At 41.8% G+C, this 13,025-nt stretch overlaps 2 protein-coding genes across 2 annotated transcripts in view; one reads left to right on the forward strand and one right to left on the reverse strand.

The window, feature by feature from the left end:
• The first annotated feature begins 1,066 nt into the window (after window positions 1-1,066).
• klhl38a (kelch-like family member 38a) lies at window positions 1,067-9,418 on the forward strand. Its single transcript, XM_088600742.1, has 4 exons — window positions 1,067-1,303; window positions 3,565-4,915; window positions 6,079-6,184; window positions 7,138-9,418. The coding sequence occupies exons 2-4, from the start codon at window positions 3,566-3,568 to the stop codon at window positions 7,425-7,427; spliced, it is 1,746 nt and encodes a 581-aa protein (XP_088456868.1). The 5' UTR covers window positions 1,067-1,303; window position 3,565; the 3' UTR covers window positions 7,428-9,418.
• prelid3a (PRELI domain containing 3A) overlaps window positions 2,291-13,025 on the reverse strand; it is a 34,641-nt gene continuing 23,906 nt past the window's right edge. The window contains exon 6 of the mRNA XM_088600747.1: window positions 2,291-4,763. Coding sequence (XP_088456873.1) covers window positions 4,716-4,763 — 48 coding nt within the window. The 3' untranslated portion in view covers window positions 2,291-4,715. The remainder of the gene's footprint in view (window positions 4,764-13,025) is intronic.

Below are 13,025 nucleotides of genomic sequence, written 5' to 3' on the forward strand. Positions count from 1 at the left end.
AATTCGCAAAGTCTTTTACTGGTGGCATTTACATTTTTCTGATAATTGATTTATATATTGAAGTTAAAATAGTCCTAAATGTCCCGATAATTCATTTTCATCGATTGACAGGGTATTTTTATGTTTTTTCACGTCTGCTTTTCTGGGAAATGCTCTCTCTCTCTATGTTCTGCAAGACTATTTTGTTGATATGCTCAAGCTGTGGCAAACACTGCAGTGAAGAACACTTATGAAAATTAGACGGAAATCTCTATCTAAAATGCTCTGAAGCCTATCAGATATATCCTTCTGCATCACTGGCACAGTATAAATCATTCTTATTGAATGTGGTGAAATCTCTTCACAAGCCGTTTTTACTAGGAGTCCAGAGAAACGCAGGTTATAGTCAAGCAAAGACGCATAAGAACTGGGTGAAATAACAAAACATACAGTATCAGTAAAACTGCAGGACTATAGCCCCTAGGGATCTGGAGTCTTAATATCTTTGTCATCTCAGTATTCCCATATTCCAGTTTAGTCCAATAATTAATTTATTTGGCTTTTGGTTTTGTCCCAAAACAACTCACATCGGTGCCCATTTAAACAGGTGGGTATTTTCCTAGCATGAAACAACTAACTGAAGGGTACAACAGCAGCTTCCCATCTGGGACTTGAACCCACAACCCTCCTGAACACTACCCTGCAATACCAGCTGAACGAGCAGAGATCCCCCCCTTCCTCCCCCGGCCTCTTGTGAAGAGGTAACCCAGGGCAGTCAAGCCTGGCACAGCTGTCCAGTCGTCTCACGCTGAACTTTAGGCTCTGTTTACAGACAATCTGCACCCCCCCCCCCAGTTGCAAAAGCCGGTGGGGAGTGCCGCGTAGTTTCCAAGCCCCAGGCCAGCTCCTCGGATAACTGGAGTGTCTGTTTATACCCCTGTAAACACGGGCAAGCATGACCGAAAGCTTCTGTCGAGGAGCAACGAGTTCCAGTCGCAAAAACAAGAGGGGGTGGGGTCATGTGACCTCGCTGGCACGCGCTCGCAGCGGTATTCTTAGCGCCGGAATGTATACAGTGGCCTCGTGGTAAGAGCCTGGCCCCTAATCACAAACATCGCGGCACCTTCTTCATAAACACGGCCGCTCTGCATGGCCTGCTCCAGACGTTAACATAAAAATGTGAGGGTGGTTGGGTGCTTTGTTTTTTGGGGTTGTTGTTGTTGTTGTTGTTGTGGTGGTGGTTTCCTTTTGTCCGACGAACTTTCCACAAGTGGAATCAGATCTGGACGTGTTGAAGAGAAGGAGAGGCCAGGAGACGATCCAGGTAAAAGCTGACGAAGCTCTTCCGAATCGGAGGTGTAGAGCAAGCATAGCTGAACGAAACTCGGAGCTGCTTTGTTTTAGACCTTTAGTTGGTGACAGACGCAATTTTTTTCTGCTAAAAGCTTTGTAATATGTCCCTCAAAGTGTCTTCATATCTAGTCAAGTGCCGAAAAACGTTCAGCAGTAGGATAGGCTTCTAGGTAAGAACATGGAATTGATCAGTAATTTCCACTCACTCCTTAATTTATTTTTTTCCATTGGCAAATGCAGGTATATTTACTTTGTTGAGAAATCTAATTATATAATGAATATTAATAGCTATGAACTCTGTTGCGCTGTGTTAATTGGTCTGGACAGCCTTCAGGATGGTTCCAGATTCCTTCTGTGGTTTGTGTTTAAATAAGAATTGAAAAAAATGCCTAAAGTTTGCATTACCCAATTATTCTACTGCTTCCTTTTAAGGCACAAAAAAATCATACTGTAGTAAAGATATTCATGTTAGGAAACTCTTTGAGTGTATGTAAACTTCCTTTAGCTCATCGTCCCCAAACAGCCAACATTTTAGGGCAGAACAACGCTCAGTTTTCCCCACAGTTTTTGTATAAAAGACAAAGCATGAACACATGAACAAGGAAGAAATACATCTGCTACTGTAAGCTGCAGTATCACTAAACTAAAATGAACATCTGGTAGCAACGACACTCGAGCTCCCCTGCTATTTCCATGCAATATAAAGCACAGGATATTTCAAGTCTCCCATGTGTACAGTACTGTATATTAAAAACTTCACTGGCATGTGTGTTTATGAGGTAAATGTCATAAAAACAACAGACAATTAAAAACTCAATATTTGACTTTTTTAGGCTGTGTAAAGGAAAGAAATCTTAAAGCTTAATTCACAAAAATCTACAAGCTACAGGAACTGAGAAGGTACAGGTTAGAACTGCAACCAGTAGGTGGAGGGAGTTGCTTATTTTACACACATTCATTCCATGCTGGGTTTCTATTTATTTGTTGTTCTTGTTATTCATTTCCGGGGCTTGTGTGACTGCACAAACAATGTGATGATTTTCATTTCATTTCTGCAACTAAATAACTTGAAGAATATGAAGAACATAAGAATGTAAGAAGCATTATCCCCCATTCATCTAATAACCCTTTTAACATAGAACTTTTCTGTTAACGATCCATGTGTGCTAGCTCTAGTGTGGAAGTTATTAAATTGATCATCACAATAGCAAACACCATGCAATCCCAGAGAAGTGTTGAACTACAAAAAGACAGCCATATACAGGTTAGAAACTAGAGTGGCTTCAGTAGACCTACTGAGCATGCTCAGGGAAGCCATCTTGGATCTCTCCACCAGACAGTTACATTATTCCGCAATTCTTGGAATGATTATTACCAGATGGGAGGAGAATAAAACTCTCACAATTGATAACGATATCCCTGACGTTTAACAATGGAGTGGAACAACCATTGCCTGTTATTAACGCCTTCTTTTATTTACGTCATTAAGTGATCCCTGAAAAGTCAAATGCTAATCTTTAATAAAAATAGTGAATATACAAAAATAACAATACAGATGAGACTGTTTTAGTCCCGTCTTGTATTACATTACTGTCCCAGAGGGATAAAGCACAAGCAAACTGCTGGTGATAGCAGTTCTGTGACATGCTCACTTTTAACACTGGACCTTTCAAGGACAAACTTATAAAGGCTTGAGTAACCGATGAGACATGAAGTAACAGGATTTAGCCAGCTTACGTGAAGTGATTGAGCCAAATGTCAGACAGATGTGCTCAGATGATTTAGGAGAGACGGACTAGACAGCAGAGTGTTGATATTGTTCACTCAAGGACAGCATGAAAGTTGAATAATTGGGAAAGACTCACAGACCGCTAAGCCAGTGTGAGGCCTGGAAACAGATGACCTTGGAAGGAATAGCAAGGTCATGATGATGAATTTGACATTTAATATGAATGCCAAAATAAAATTTAAAATTTAACACTGCACTGCTTGTGCCTTCACTTAATGGATGTTGTTATACAAAAGCACCGTGATTACACTCACTTGGCCTCAACTCATAAAAGAATGTATTATATTTCAACTCCTTCTGTGTAAGCCTTAGGTCGGTTTTCTTTTTGAGTAAACAGAATATTTGAGGCAAATGAAACCCAACTGCCTGAAATTCTGAAACATAAGCAAAGGGACCCTTATCTTTAAGTGACACAAGCAATTATCTTTTTTTTTCCTCCTCAGAATGGAAAACATGATACCAGAGGCATTTCATTTTAAGGATAAAGAGCACCCTTCTAATCTTCTCTCACAGCTGGACGGTTTAAGACAAGAGAGGATCCTCACTGACGTACTTCTGTGTACAGGTGACCGAGAAATTCCCTGCCACAGAATTGTTCTGGTTTCTGGCAGCCCTTATTTTAGGGCCATGTTTTGCGGCGATTTCAAAGAGAGCCAACAGCCCAAGATAAGCATGAGGGGCATTGCTTCAGATGTTCTGAGCAGTATCATCGACTACGTCTACACAGGTTGCATTGCCATCACTATGGAGCTGGTCCTGCCACTGATGCAGGCAGCGTCCATGCTGCAGTACCCCCGGCTTTTCGACGCCTGCTCCGCATTCCTGCAAGAGCAGCTGAGCCCGGACAACTGCCTCAGCATGATCCGGCTGTCGGAGATCCTGCACTGCGAGAGCCTGAGAGTGAAGGCGAGGGAGGTGGCGGTGTGCAGCTTCTCGGACGTGACCGCCTCGGAGGACTTCCGAGAGCTCTCCTTGTCCGAGCTGGAGGGCTACCTGGGAGACGACCGGCTGTGCGCGGAAGAGGAGCAGGTTTTCGAGACCCTGTTGGCCTGGATCCACCACGACCCCTTCTCCCGGAAGGGCGCCATCCACAACCTGTTCCAGAAGGTGCGGCTGCGGCACGTCCACCCGACCTACCTCTTCCAGTTCATCGCCAACGACCCGCTCATCCAGGCCTCCCCTCTCTGCACGGACATCATCGAGTCCGTGAGAAGGCTCATGTTCTCCGTGAGCGCCAAGTGCGCGAGGGAGCTGAGGCCCCAGTGGGCTGCCCCCCGCCGCTACGCCTGCCAGGAGATGCTGGTGGTCGTCGCCGGCCGGAAGAACAATCAGCAGACGAGCCGGGAGGCCCTGCTGTACGACGACAGGACCCGGCGCTGGCAGTGGCTCGCCAAGCTTCCCCTCCGCCTCTACAAAGCCTCCTTTGCGTGCCTGCACGGCATCCTCTACGTCCTGGGTGGCCTGGTGGTCAACGGGCGGGACAGCGCGGTCAGCTCCAGCGTCTACACCTTCTCCCTCAAGTCCAACCAGTGGAGGGCGGCGGACCCCATGCTGAAGCCGCGCTACGCCCACCAGAGCGTCTCCTATCTGAACTTCATCTTCGTGCTCGGAGGCATCGGGCCGGGCAGGCAGGTTTCGAGTTCTGTGGAGAGATACAACAGCATGTTCAATCTCTGGGAGGTCGTGGCCCCCCTGCCCACAGCTGTGCTGCATCCGGCGGTGGCAGCTGCTGACCAAAGGATCTATGTCTTTGGGGGAGAAGATGTGATGCAGAATCCAGCCAGGCTGATACAGGTAAAAGCTGAATAATGGGTCCAGATGGGTTTGGCTTGGACCATCAGTGATATACGAGTATATGCATTGGCGAGAACTTCCAAGTGTTGCGATTGCTCTGGCATTGCTTTATGTGCATGCTTACCTCACGTACCTTTTATTGAGCTGGCCGTTAGGGAAGTCACACGGTATTGAGACGATTCCATTTGCTCACCAAGAAAAGCTCCTGTTGCTCCGGCGTTTGATTTCTAAACGGCAGCCAAGCACACCTCAAGCTCAAAGAAATGTCCGAAGCTGACAGGCTAGAAGATCTCAATCTTTTTAGCATTGAACAGAGAAGACTATCAAGGGGGGCTTGATTCAAGTCTTCAAAATCTTCAAAGGTAATGACAAAGTGGGCCCTTTCAATATATTCAGAATCGAGAGGAAAGCATGAATCGGAGATCACAAACTGTGATTGATTGGCTGCTAAATACAAAATGAACCAGATTGATTGAATGACGTGTTTTTTTGCAAACTTTCTTATGTTTTTTGATTGTTACAGTTTAAACTGCAGAGTTTAAAGGGGAGCTGCAATGCTATTTTCTTATTTCAGGGTTAGAAAGAATCAGCATTGATGAGTACATTTTAAACTGCAATAAAAGTAAAATGTCCATAGTGACTTGCAGAACCTCCAATTTACATCACAAAATAGACAAAATCCCCAGGTATGATTTCGAATGTCTGGTGAGGTGATGCAGCCCTATTACATTGTAAACAAACAGACTTGTGTATACAGCTCTTTAAATCCAACAGAAATATTGCTTTGGATTTTGAGATGTGCATCGAGATCCCGTTAGGCGAGGCGAAATGTGTGCTTCACAACCTGTACTTACTCGCTCGTGCATCACATTAGTCATTACAGGGACTAGTGAGCAGGAAGGGCCGCCTCATGTTGCAATTCATGGGAACTCAAATGCAAGTTTGCGACAACATGGCGACTTGCAGTACTTTTACAAACTTCACGATTTAGTGCTTAATTCCAAATTTGTAATTTTTTTAATGTAACTTCAGTGAATTTATTTTGTTACTGAGATTTCATAACCAGTCTGAGAAGTTGGGACTGCAGTTCCCCTTTAAAGAAGTTATGTTATGTAATAAAAAGCCATTGTGAGACAATGCTTTGTTCTTTATTTTCATTACAGGTTTATCACATTTCTAGAAATATGTGGTCCAGGCTGGAAACCAGAATGGTGAAGAATGTATGTGCTCCTGCAGCTGTGATTGAAGACAAAATCTATATAATTGGAGGTAAGTAACTGATGTTTCATTGAAGCCAGTGAATAGAAGATATACTAACAATCCATAACAAAAACAGCTGCAGAATCCAACCTCCTGATATTTAACCTCTTTACACATTATTTCTGAACATAAAAAAGTATTTCTGAAAATCCTGAAATTGCACTGATATACTGTAGCTTAAAGAGTTTTCAGAGATTTAGTGCCACATAGTAGCTGTTCAAAACTGAAGATAAGCTGAACTCTAGGATCCTTTTGTCTCCAGTATGAGTTTGAGTATTTGCTGGTCTTTGTCTGTGACTCACATTCTTCAAATGGCAGCATACAGCTGGCTCATTGCTACTAGGGTAAGGCATGGGATTAGGCAGCAGGCAGCACCTACAGGTGTGCGGTACCATCAGTGAAGGACTCGTCCAATCAGCACTGGACTTCCCAGTGTGCAACACTGTGGAGCTTGTGAGGCCTCAGAAAGTCGGCTCAGGGAGGGGGCAGGTCGGAGGAGCCTGTCTGCTCTTCTTCCTTTGCCCTGTGTGGGCATAGGGGTTTGTAGCCGTGGACTGAGGTGCAAGGACAACATTTCTGAATTTCACATTTTCGATTTCGAATTGTGTGGGTAAACTATGTCATGTACAAAATCTTTTAAAATACTTTAATTCTTCATTTTTTTAAATTGAGTGAAGGTGTAAATGAACTTCACCTGAGTAAAGGATACTTTTTGGTAATTGTGCATTAATATCACTGTCCATAGTCTTTATAGTACTGATATACTGTATGCAAATGAATGAACCATTCAGAATTATTTTTCTTAATTATGATGTTTTTAGCCATAGGTTTAATAGTTCAGAATCAGAGCAGTTGACTCTTATTTCTGTGTCTATTATTTTTATTATTTGTTATTATTATTTTATTATATATTATTATTTTATTATTATATTATTATAGTCTATTATGTTTTTCCTCGACAGGTTACACAAGAAGGATGGTAGCCTATGACATTAAAACAAACAAATTTGTCAAATGTGCACAAATGAGGGAAAGGAGAATGCACCATGGAGCCACAGTGATCGACAGTAAGCTGTATGTGACCGGGGGGCGCTACATCAACAATCACAATGTCATAGAGGACTCTGATTGCTTTGAATCCTATGACCCCAATACAGATTTGTGGACCTCCAAAGGAACACTGCCTTATAAGCTGTTTGACCATGGCTCCCTTCCACTGATCTGCGTGACAAACAAAGGGGACCCACCTTAACTTTTCTTGCATAGAAAAAATCTGCCTGTAGACTGGCTGTTTGAAAAATTAAACAGCAGCTGATTTTCAGAACTGGTTAGTTCCTTCTTGATTTTGGCATTTTTTTATAGATCTGTTTACCTTTGTGTATTTTGTGGGTTTTCTGTTCTTTTCTTCTGAATTCCTTGCTTTCTTGGGGTAAAAACAATCGGATTTACAGTACTGTATGCCTGAAGTGAAAATACTTTTTTCTTTGGGAAATTGGTAACACATTGTCTGGAGAGAATATACCGGAGAGAGTACAATTATTTAAACGTATTCATGAGTTATTTCTACATCCCGTTCCTTTCTGAAGGGAGGTTTTGGTTTTGGTGACAGACTTGTAGAAATCCTTTTGAGAATTGAATCTCACACTAACTAATCCTCAGGTTGAAGGGGTGCACTGTGTACAGCCTTCTCATCTCTTTATTATCAAACTGATTTCTTAATAGATAGTTAAATGTTTGAAGCTGAAGTTTTGAAGTTTTTTCCAAATTCCAGAGTGTTTTGCTGTAGTCTTTGAGCACCTCAAACTATATCTTTTTTTAGACTACACAGAATTTGTGTGACACAAACATTCAATATTTCAACATTTAGTAAGCCTTTTTAACAAAATACATTCCTTTGCCCTGTTTTCTTTGCCAGCAGTCCCACATTTACTTTAGACAAAAATGTATCTCCTGGATCAAATTCATCTCTGCTAGCCTCTGCCTGTAATAACACTGCTTTTCTTCCCTGTCCATCATATTTGCTTTTATGCCTCTTACTATCTGTAGAAAATGGTGTGTAAAAACTTCAGGCTGTGCACATTTTTACTTCTTAAACTTCTATGCCTGTTTAATAACAAAAGCAATACATACTACCTAGAATACAAATGATGTACTCTTACTCTTAGCACACCTCCAAAACAAAAATCCAATCTGTCAAGTAGTTTATTCACAGAACTGAAGAAGGTTTGTTCTTATTCTGGGCAGCTGTATTATGGGCCCTGAGTGACATCCTCAAAAGTATAAAGTCAAAATATCCATGTTGTAATCATCAAGTGACAACTACTACAGGTCACTTGCCTTCGACCTTTCCTCCTGTTTTTGTGTGCCAAGTTCTGTGGTAGTGGCCTCCGGTTTGGCAGCTTTCTTCAGCTAAAGGTGCGTCTGTTTTTTGTTTCAACATTTTGTTGAGAACATACTGGCAATCAAAAGTTCTAGTTCATCTCCCTGTAAAGGCAGTGCTTTTGTCTAACACTTCTGCTACATTTGGTTAGTCTCTGAATGGTTTTCCAGAAAGAAGGTTTGCCTGATATCAGCACAGAACTGGTATGTGTATTTATGTGAAATGTTTTAAATGCAATGCACACTTCAGTATACTGTACAGAACCAGGTGCACAAATGAAAAATGGAAGATGGAACAAGATCTTTTTACCAAAGGTTGTGGGAGTATGGAAAAAGCTACTCAGCCAAGTTGTACAGTGGTTTCTTTCAAGATATTGCCGTATGAGACCCTTGGATTAGGGATCAAATAGCCTTTACCATGATGATCTAGATGAGCTAGATCGTCCTCTTGTTCTCATCTTTCTTATGTTCTTAGTTTTGCCGACTCTTCGGCAGAGTACTGTAATTACTGCAATAACAGCCCTGAAACCTGTTATTTCACTGCTCTGAGAAGCTGCACAAGCATCATCATAAAGCTGTTTAAACACTGACGTCTGTATTGTTGGTGTGCACAAACCCTGCTCTAAACCTGTTATTGTGAAACATTTCAGGATGTATCCACTTGAGCTCTTTGTTGCAATGACTGTGGGGTTCCTTCATATGCAACTGGTTTTTAACACTATAAATCTGACTCCTGTGTCATCTCAACCCTGTAAACTCAATTCATTTACATGTGTGTATCATTTCCCTATATATTTTATAAATAATTGCAAAAGATTTTTGTATTATTTATGATTTAAAGAAATAAAGAGGATATAAAATATATTTGGATCCTAATTTTCTATCTTATTGATTGTTTGGGGTGCAATTATTATCTTCTTAGTTTCTTTATGTTTCAGGCTACATCTCACATAGAACAAAAGAGAATAACACAACAAGGGGAATATGGGAGTGTTGGGGTTCCCATCCCTATATTGGGGACACTTGTGCCTCCTACTGTAGCTTTCATTCCAGCTGAGCTATTCCAGTGCTAACTGCTGACTTTCATTGTCCTATTTGCTTGTTTAGACTTTAAATGTCTTGCTGCACACAATCCCAAGCTTCACAACTGTCCCACTTACGATTCATATGTTTTCAAAACCATCAGTATACAGATATTTATACTGTCTCAGCTCAGCATCCTTACCTTTATTATCATCTACAATTTCATCATAATACACAGACCCCAGCTTTCAACTGACGCTATACTTGCCCCCACTTGTTCAATGGTGCATCACATTATAGCATGGCTTCATCATGTGACCCCAGCTCAGCTGGTTAAAGGCACAACAAAACAGTCTACCGACCACAGGCCAACATGCCTGGGCATGCAGTTGTCAGTACAATATTGTGTGTCCAGACCAGTGCCCCGTCATTTTGCACCCTGGCAAAAAAGGCGCAGCATTCTACTTAGTCAAAGGCAAAGAATTTAAATCAAGGATGTTATGCTAGAATTGTATAATAATCTAGTAAGGCCCGGTTTGAATATTGTGTGTAATTTTGGTCACCATGTTATAGAAACGGTATTGCTGCTTTGGAATAACTCCAGGGAAAAGCCACCTGATACATTCTGGGGTTTAAAGGATTATCCGACAGTGACGGGCTGGAATACAGTTCAATACAGGGTCACGGAGGAACTGGAGCCCATCACAGCAAAAAAACAGGTGCAAGGCAGGGTTCATCCTGGATGGGACACCAATCCACCACAGGGCACACAGAAACACTCACACCAGCGCCAGTTTCCTCACAAGTCAATTAACCAACCAGCATGTCTTTGGACTGTGAGAGGAAACCAGAGCACCTGGGAGAAACCCAGTATGAACATGAACATGGGAGAACATGCAAACTCCACACAGAATTGAATCCAGGGCACCAGTGCTGCAAAGTAGAAATGCTAACTACTATGTCACTTTGCCACCTCAACTCTTCTATCAGTTACCCCCAATCAATGTAAATTATCATTAATTAATCAATGTTTTGCTTTTCAATAACACATAAATACAACATTGCCTGCCACATAAGACATGATTTTGTATGTTTGGGGTTTGTATGAACTGGTTCAACTCAGACTCTCAAGTGTACAGTATATCATTCACATCTCAAGTTGACTGGTAAGGTCAATATTTTCAACATTTGTTTTGCTTCTTTCACAGCAAAACATTCAGTGCACTTGAAAAAATAGACAGAAAATGAGCTGCCTGTTTTAAAGTTACAAACGGTATCACAGAATAGCTAAAGGGGGATTTATTTGGCTTCCCAGGGCTCATAAAATGTTTTAAAATGTATTTCCTTGTTTTGTTTGGCACACTATCGAGCATTTTTCACTTATTTTGCAGTTACCACTGTAATGTCTAATATTTAGACAGGAAAGGACTGTTTATCACACAAACAACAATGTTCTATAATACAACTTTAGCAATGAGGTCATATCAACCCTGTAGTCAAATGAGCTAATAAATCATTGTAGACTAATCTAAACTGATTTCTATCCAATAGAAACCCAATCTACCCAATAACCATCATTCATATAATTTGAAGGTTGGGTACAATATTAATAAAAGAGGTTTCCCGCCTTGTGATAACTCAGAAACAAACTGTTTTTGAACGTCAGTACTTTAAACACGTTGATAACTCAGTGTACTCTTCTTTAGGGACATACAGTAGCAGTTTCAGATGACAGTACAGTAAGCATGGGTATCTTATCAACATTTCCTTGGAATCCACGCTGAACAGACAGTTCGTTCTTATCGGTGGCAAAAGCTACTGATGAAAGAGAAAAGAGTGGGGAGGTCAAGAGCTATAGGTGATCCCAGTTTATTTTGGGAAGCAAACTGGGAGCAGCTTGTATCACATGTGCATCATGTGGCTGTGCGAGTTGCCACAGAGGCTCACAGATGTGGTTACAAGAGCTGTGGACTGGTCCAGTCGAGGAGGGGCAGATGATGAAATTATACACAGAGTAACAGCAACAGGTGGGCTTTGCAGTGACATGTGTTTTGTCAGCTGTTCTGTGACCAATGAAACAACAAAAAACATAAAGAGACATGCGCTAGGTATGTGAAAATGTGCTTGGAACAGGGGACGTGAGAATATTTTCGGAGACTGTGTTTATTTTTACTTAAAGCTCTGATTAGTTGTGCCTCACTGCCTCTTCCGACATCCAGCTACTACCCAACACCAAGCGCTGGCAGAAGTACAGTACGCAGACTAGGAAATTCCCACATGCAATTTCACAGAGTCACACTGCAAGAACTGTCCCGACGATAACACAGAGATAGAGAAGCGGCCTGCATGATAAGCAAAGGAGAAATTGCATCCCATGTCAGCAAAGTAAAAATCATGCTTTTAATTAGTGAACAGCTTTCTTTAATTAGCTTGTGTCACAACTCTTGTTCGGTAGGGACATGAGGTCGGGGAGGCCAGAGAATGCAAGTGGATCATGTTAGCCAAGTCTGTCCTTCGGATGAGACGTAAAACCGAGGTCCTGACTCTCTGTGATCATTAAAAATCCCAGGGTGTTTCTCGAAAAGAGTAGGGGTGTACCCCGGCGTCCTGGCCAATTTTCCCATCGGCCTTTATCAATCATAGCCTCCTAACAATCCCGCTCTATAAATTGGCTTAATTACTCTGCTCTCCTCCCCACTGATTGCTGATGTGTGGTGAGCGTTCTGGCGCACTATAGCTGCCGTCGCATCATCCAGGTGGATGCTGCACATTGGTGGTGGTGGAGGGGAGTCCCCATTGCCTGTAAAGCGCTTTGAGTGGAGTGTCCAGAAAAGCGCTATATAAATGTAAGCAATTATTATTATTATTATTATTATTATTATTATTATTATTATTATTATTATTATTATTAAGAAAATAGCAGTCAGCTAATCCTGATATCAGGACAGAATCTGAAGCCACACTGCAAAGTACATGAAAGTCCTTCATCTTCGAAAGATGACAAGCATTAGTGAATCCTGGCACAGCACATACCCAGAAAAAGCACAATATGTCAGGAGGTAAATCATTTCATTCTCACAATGCCTCACAACCAGGCATCCTCTCCATGACTGCACTGTGGTACCCTAAAATCCGTGCGAAAAGTGTATTTCTTATACTCATTTCCCCTGAGAAACATTCAGTCAATAATTAAGAAAAAAAGTGTAGTTTCCATTCACACTTTTAGGAATGCTGTTGCCTGACTGAGAGATCAAAGTGATATTCCGTTCCTTAATTCTAAACACAAAATAAAATCCAAACATTAAATGTCACGGGCATAATTACACCAGTCTTTGCCTGAGTGTCTCCAGGCAGTCACACAGATGATTCTGAGTGTCAGAGCAGGACGTTCCCCCTCACTCTTCATTCATCTGACGCAAATACGGAATAGCCTTGATCTAACCGGGAG

This window comes from Lepisosteus platostomus, chromosome 12 (assembly GCF_059453375.1).
Source record: "Lepisosteus platostomus isolate fLepPlt1 chromosome 12, fLepPlt1.hap1, whole genome shotgun sequence".
NCBI classification, from domain to species: Eukaryota; Metazoa; Chordata; class Actinopteri; order Semionotiformes; family Lepisosteidae; genus Lepisosteus; species Lepisosteus platostomus.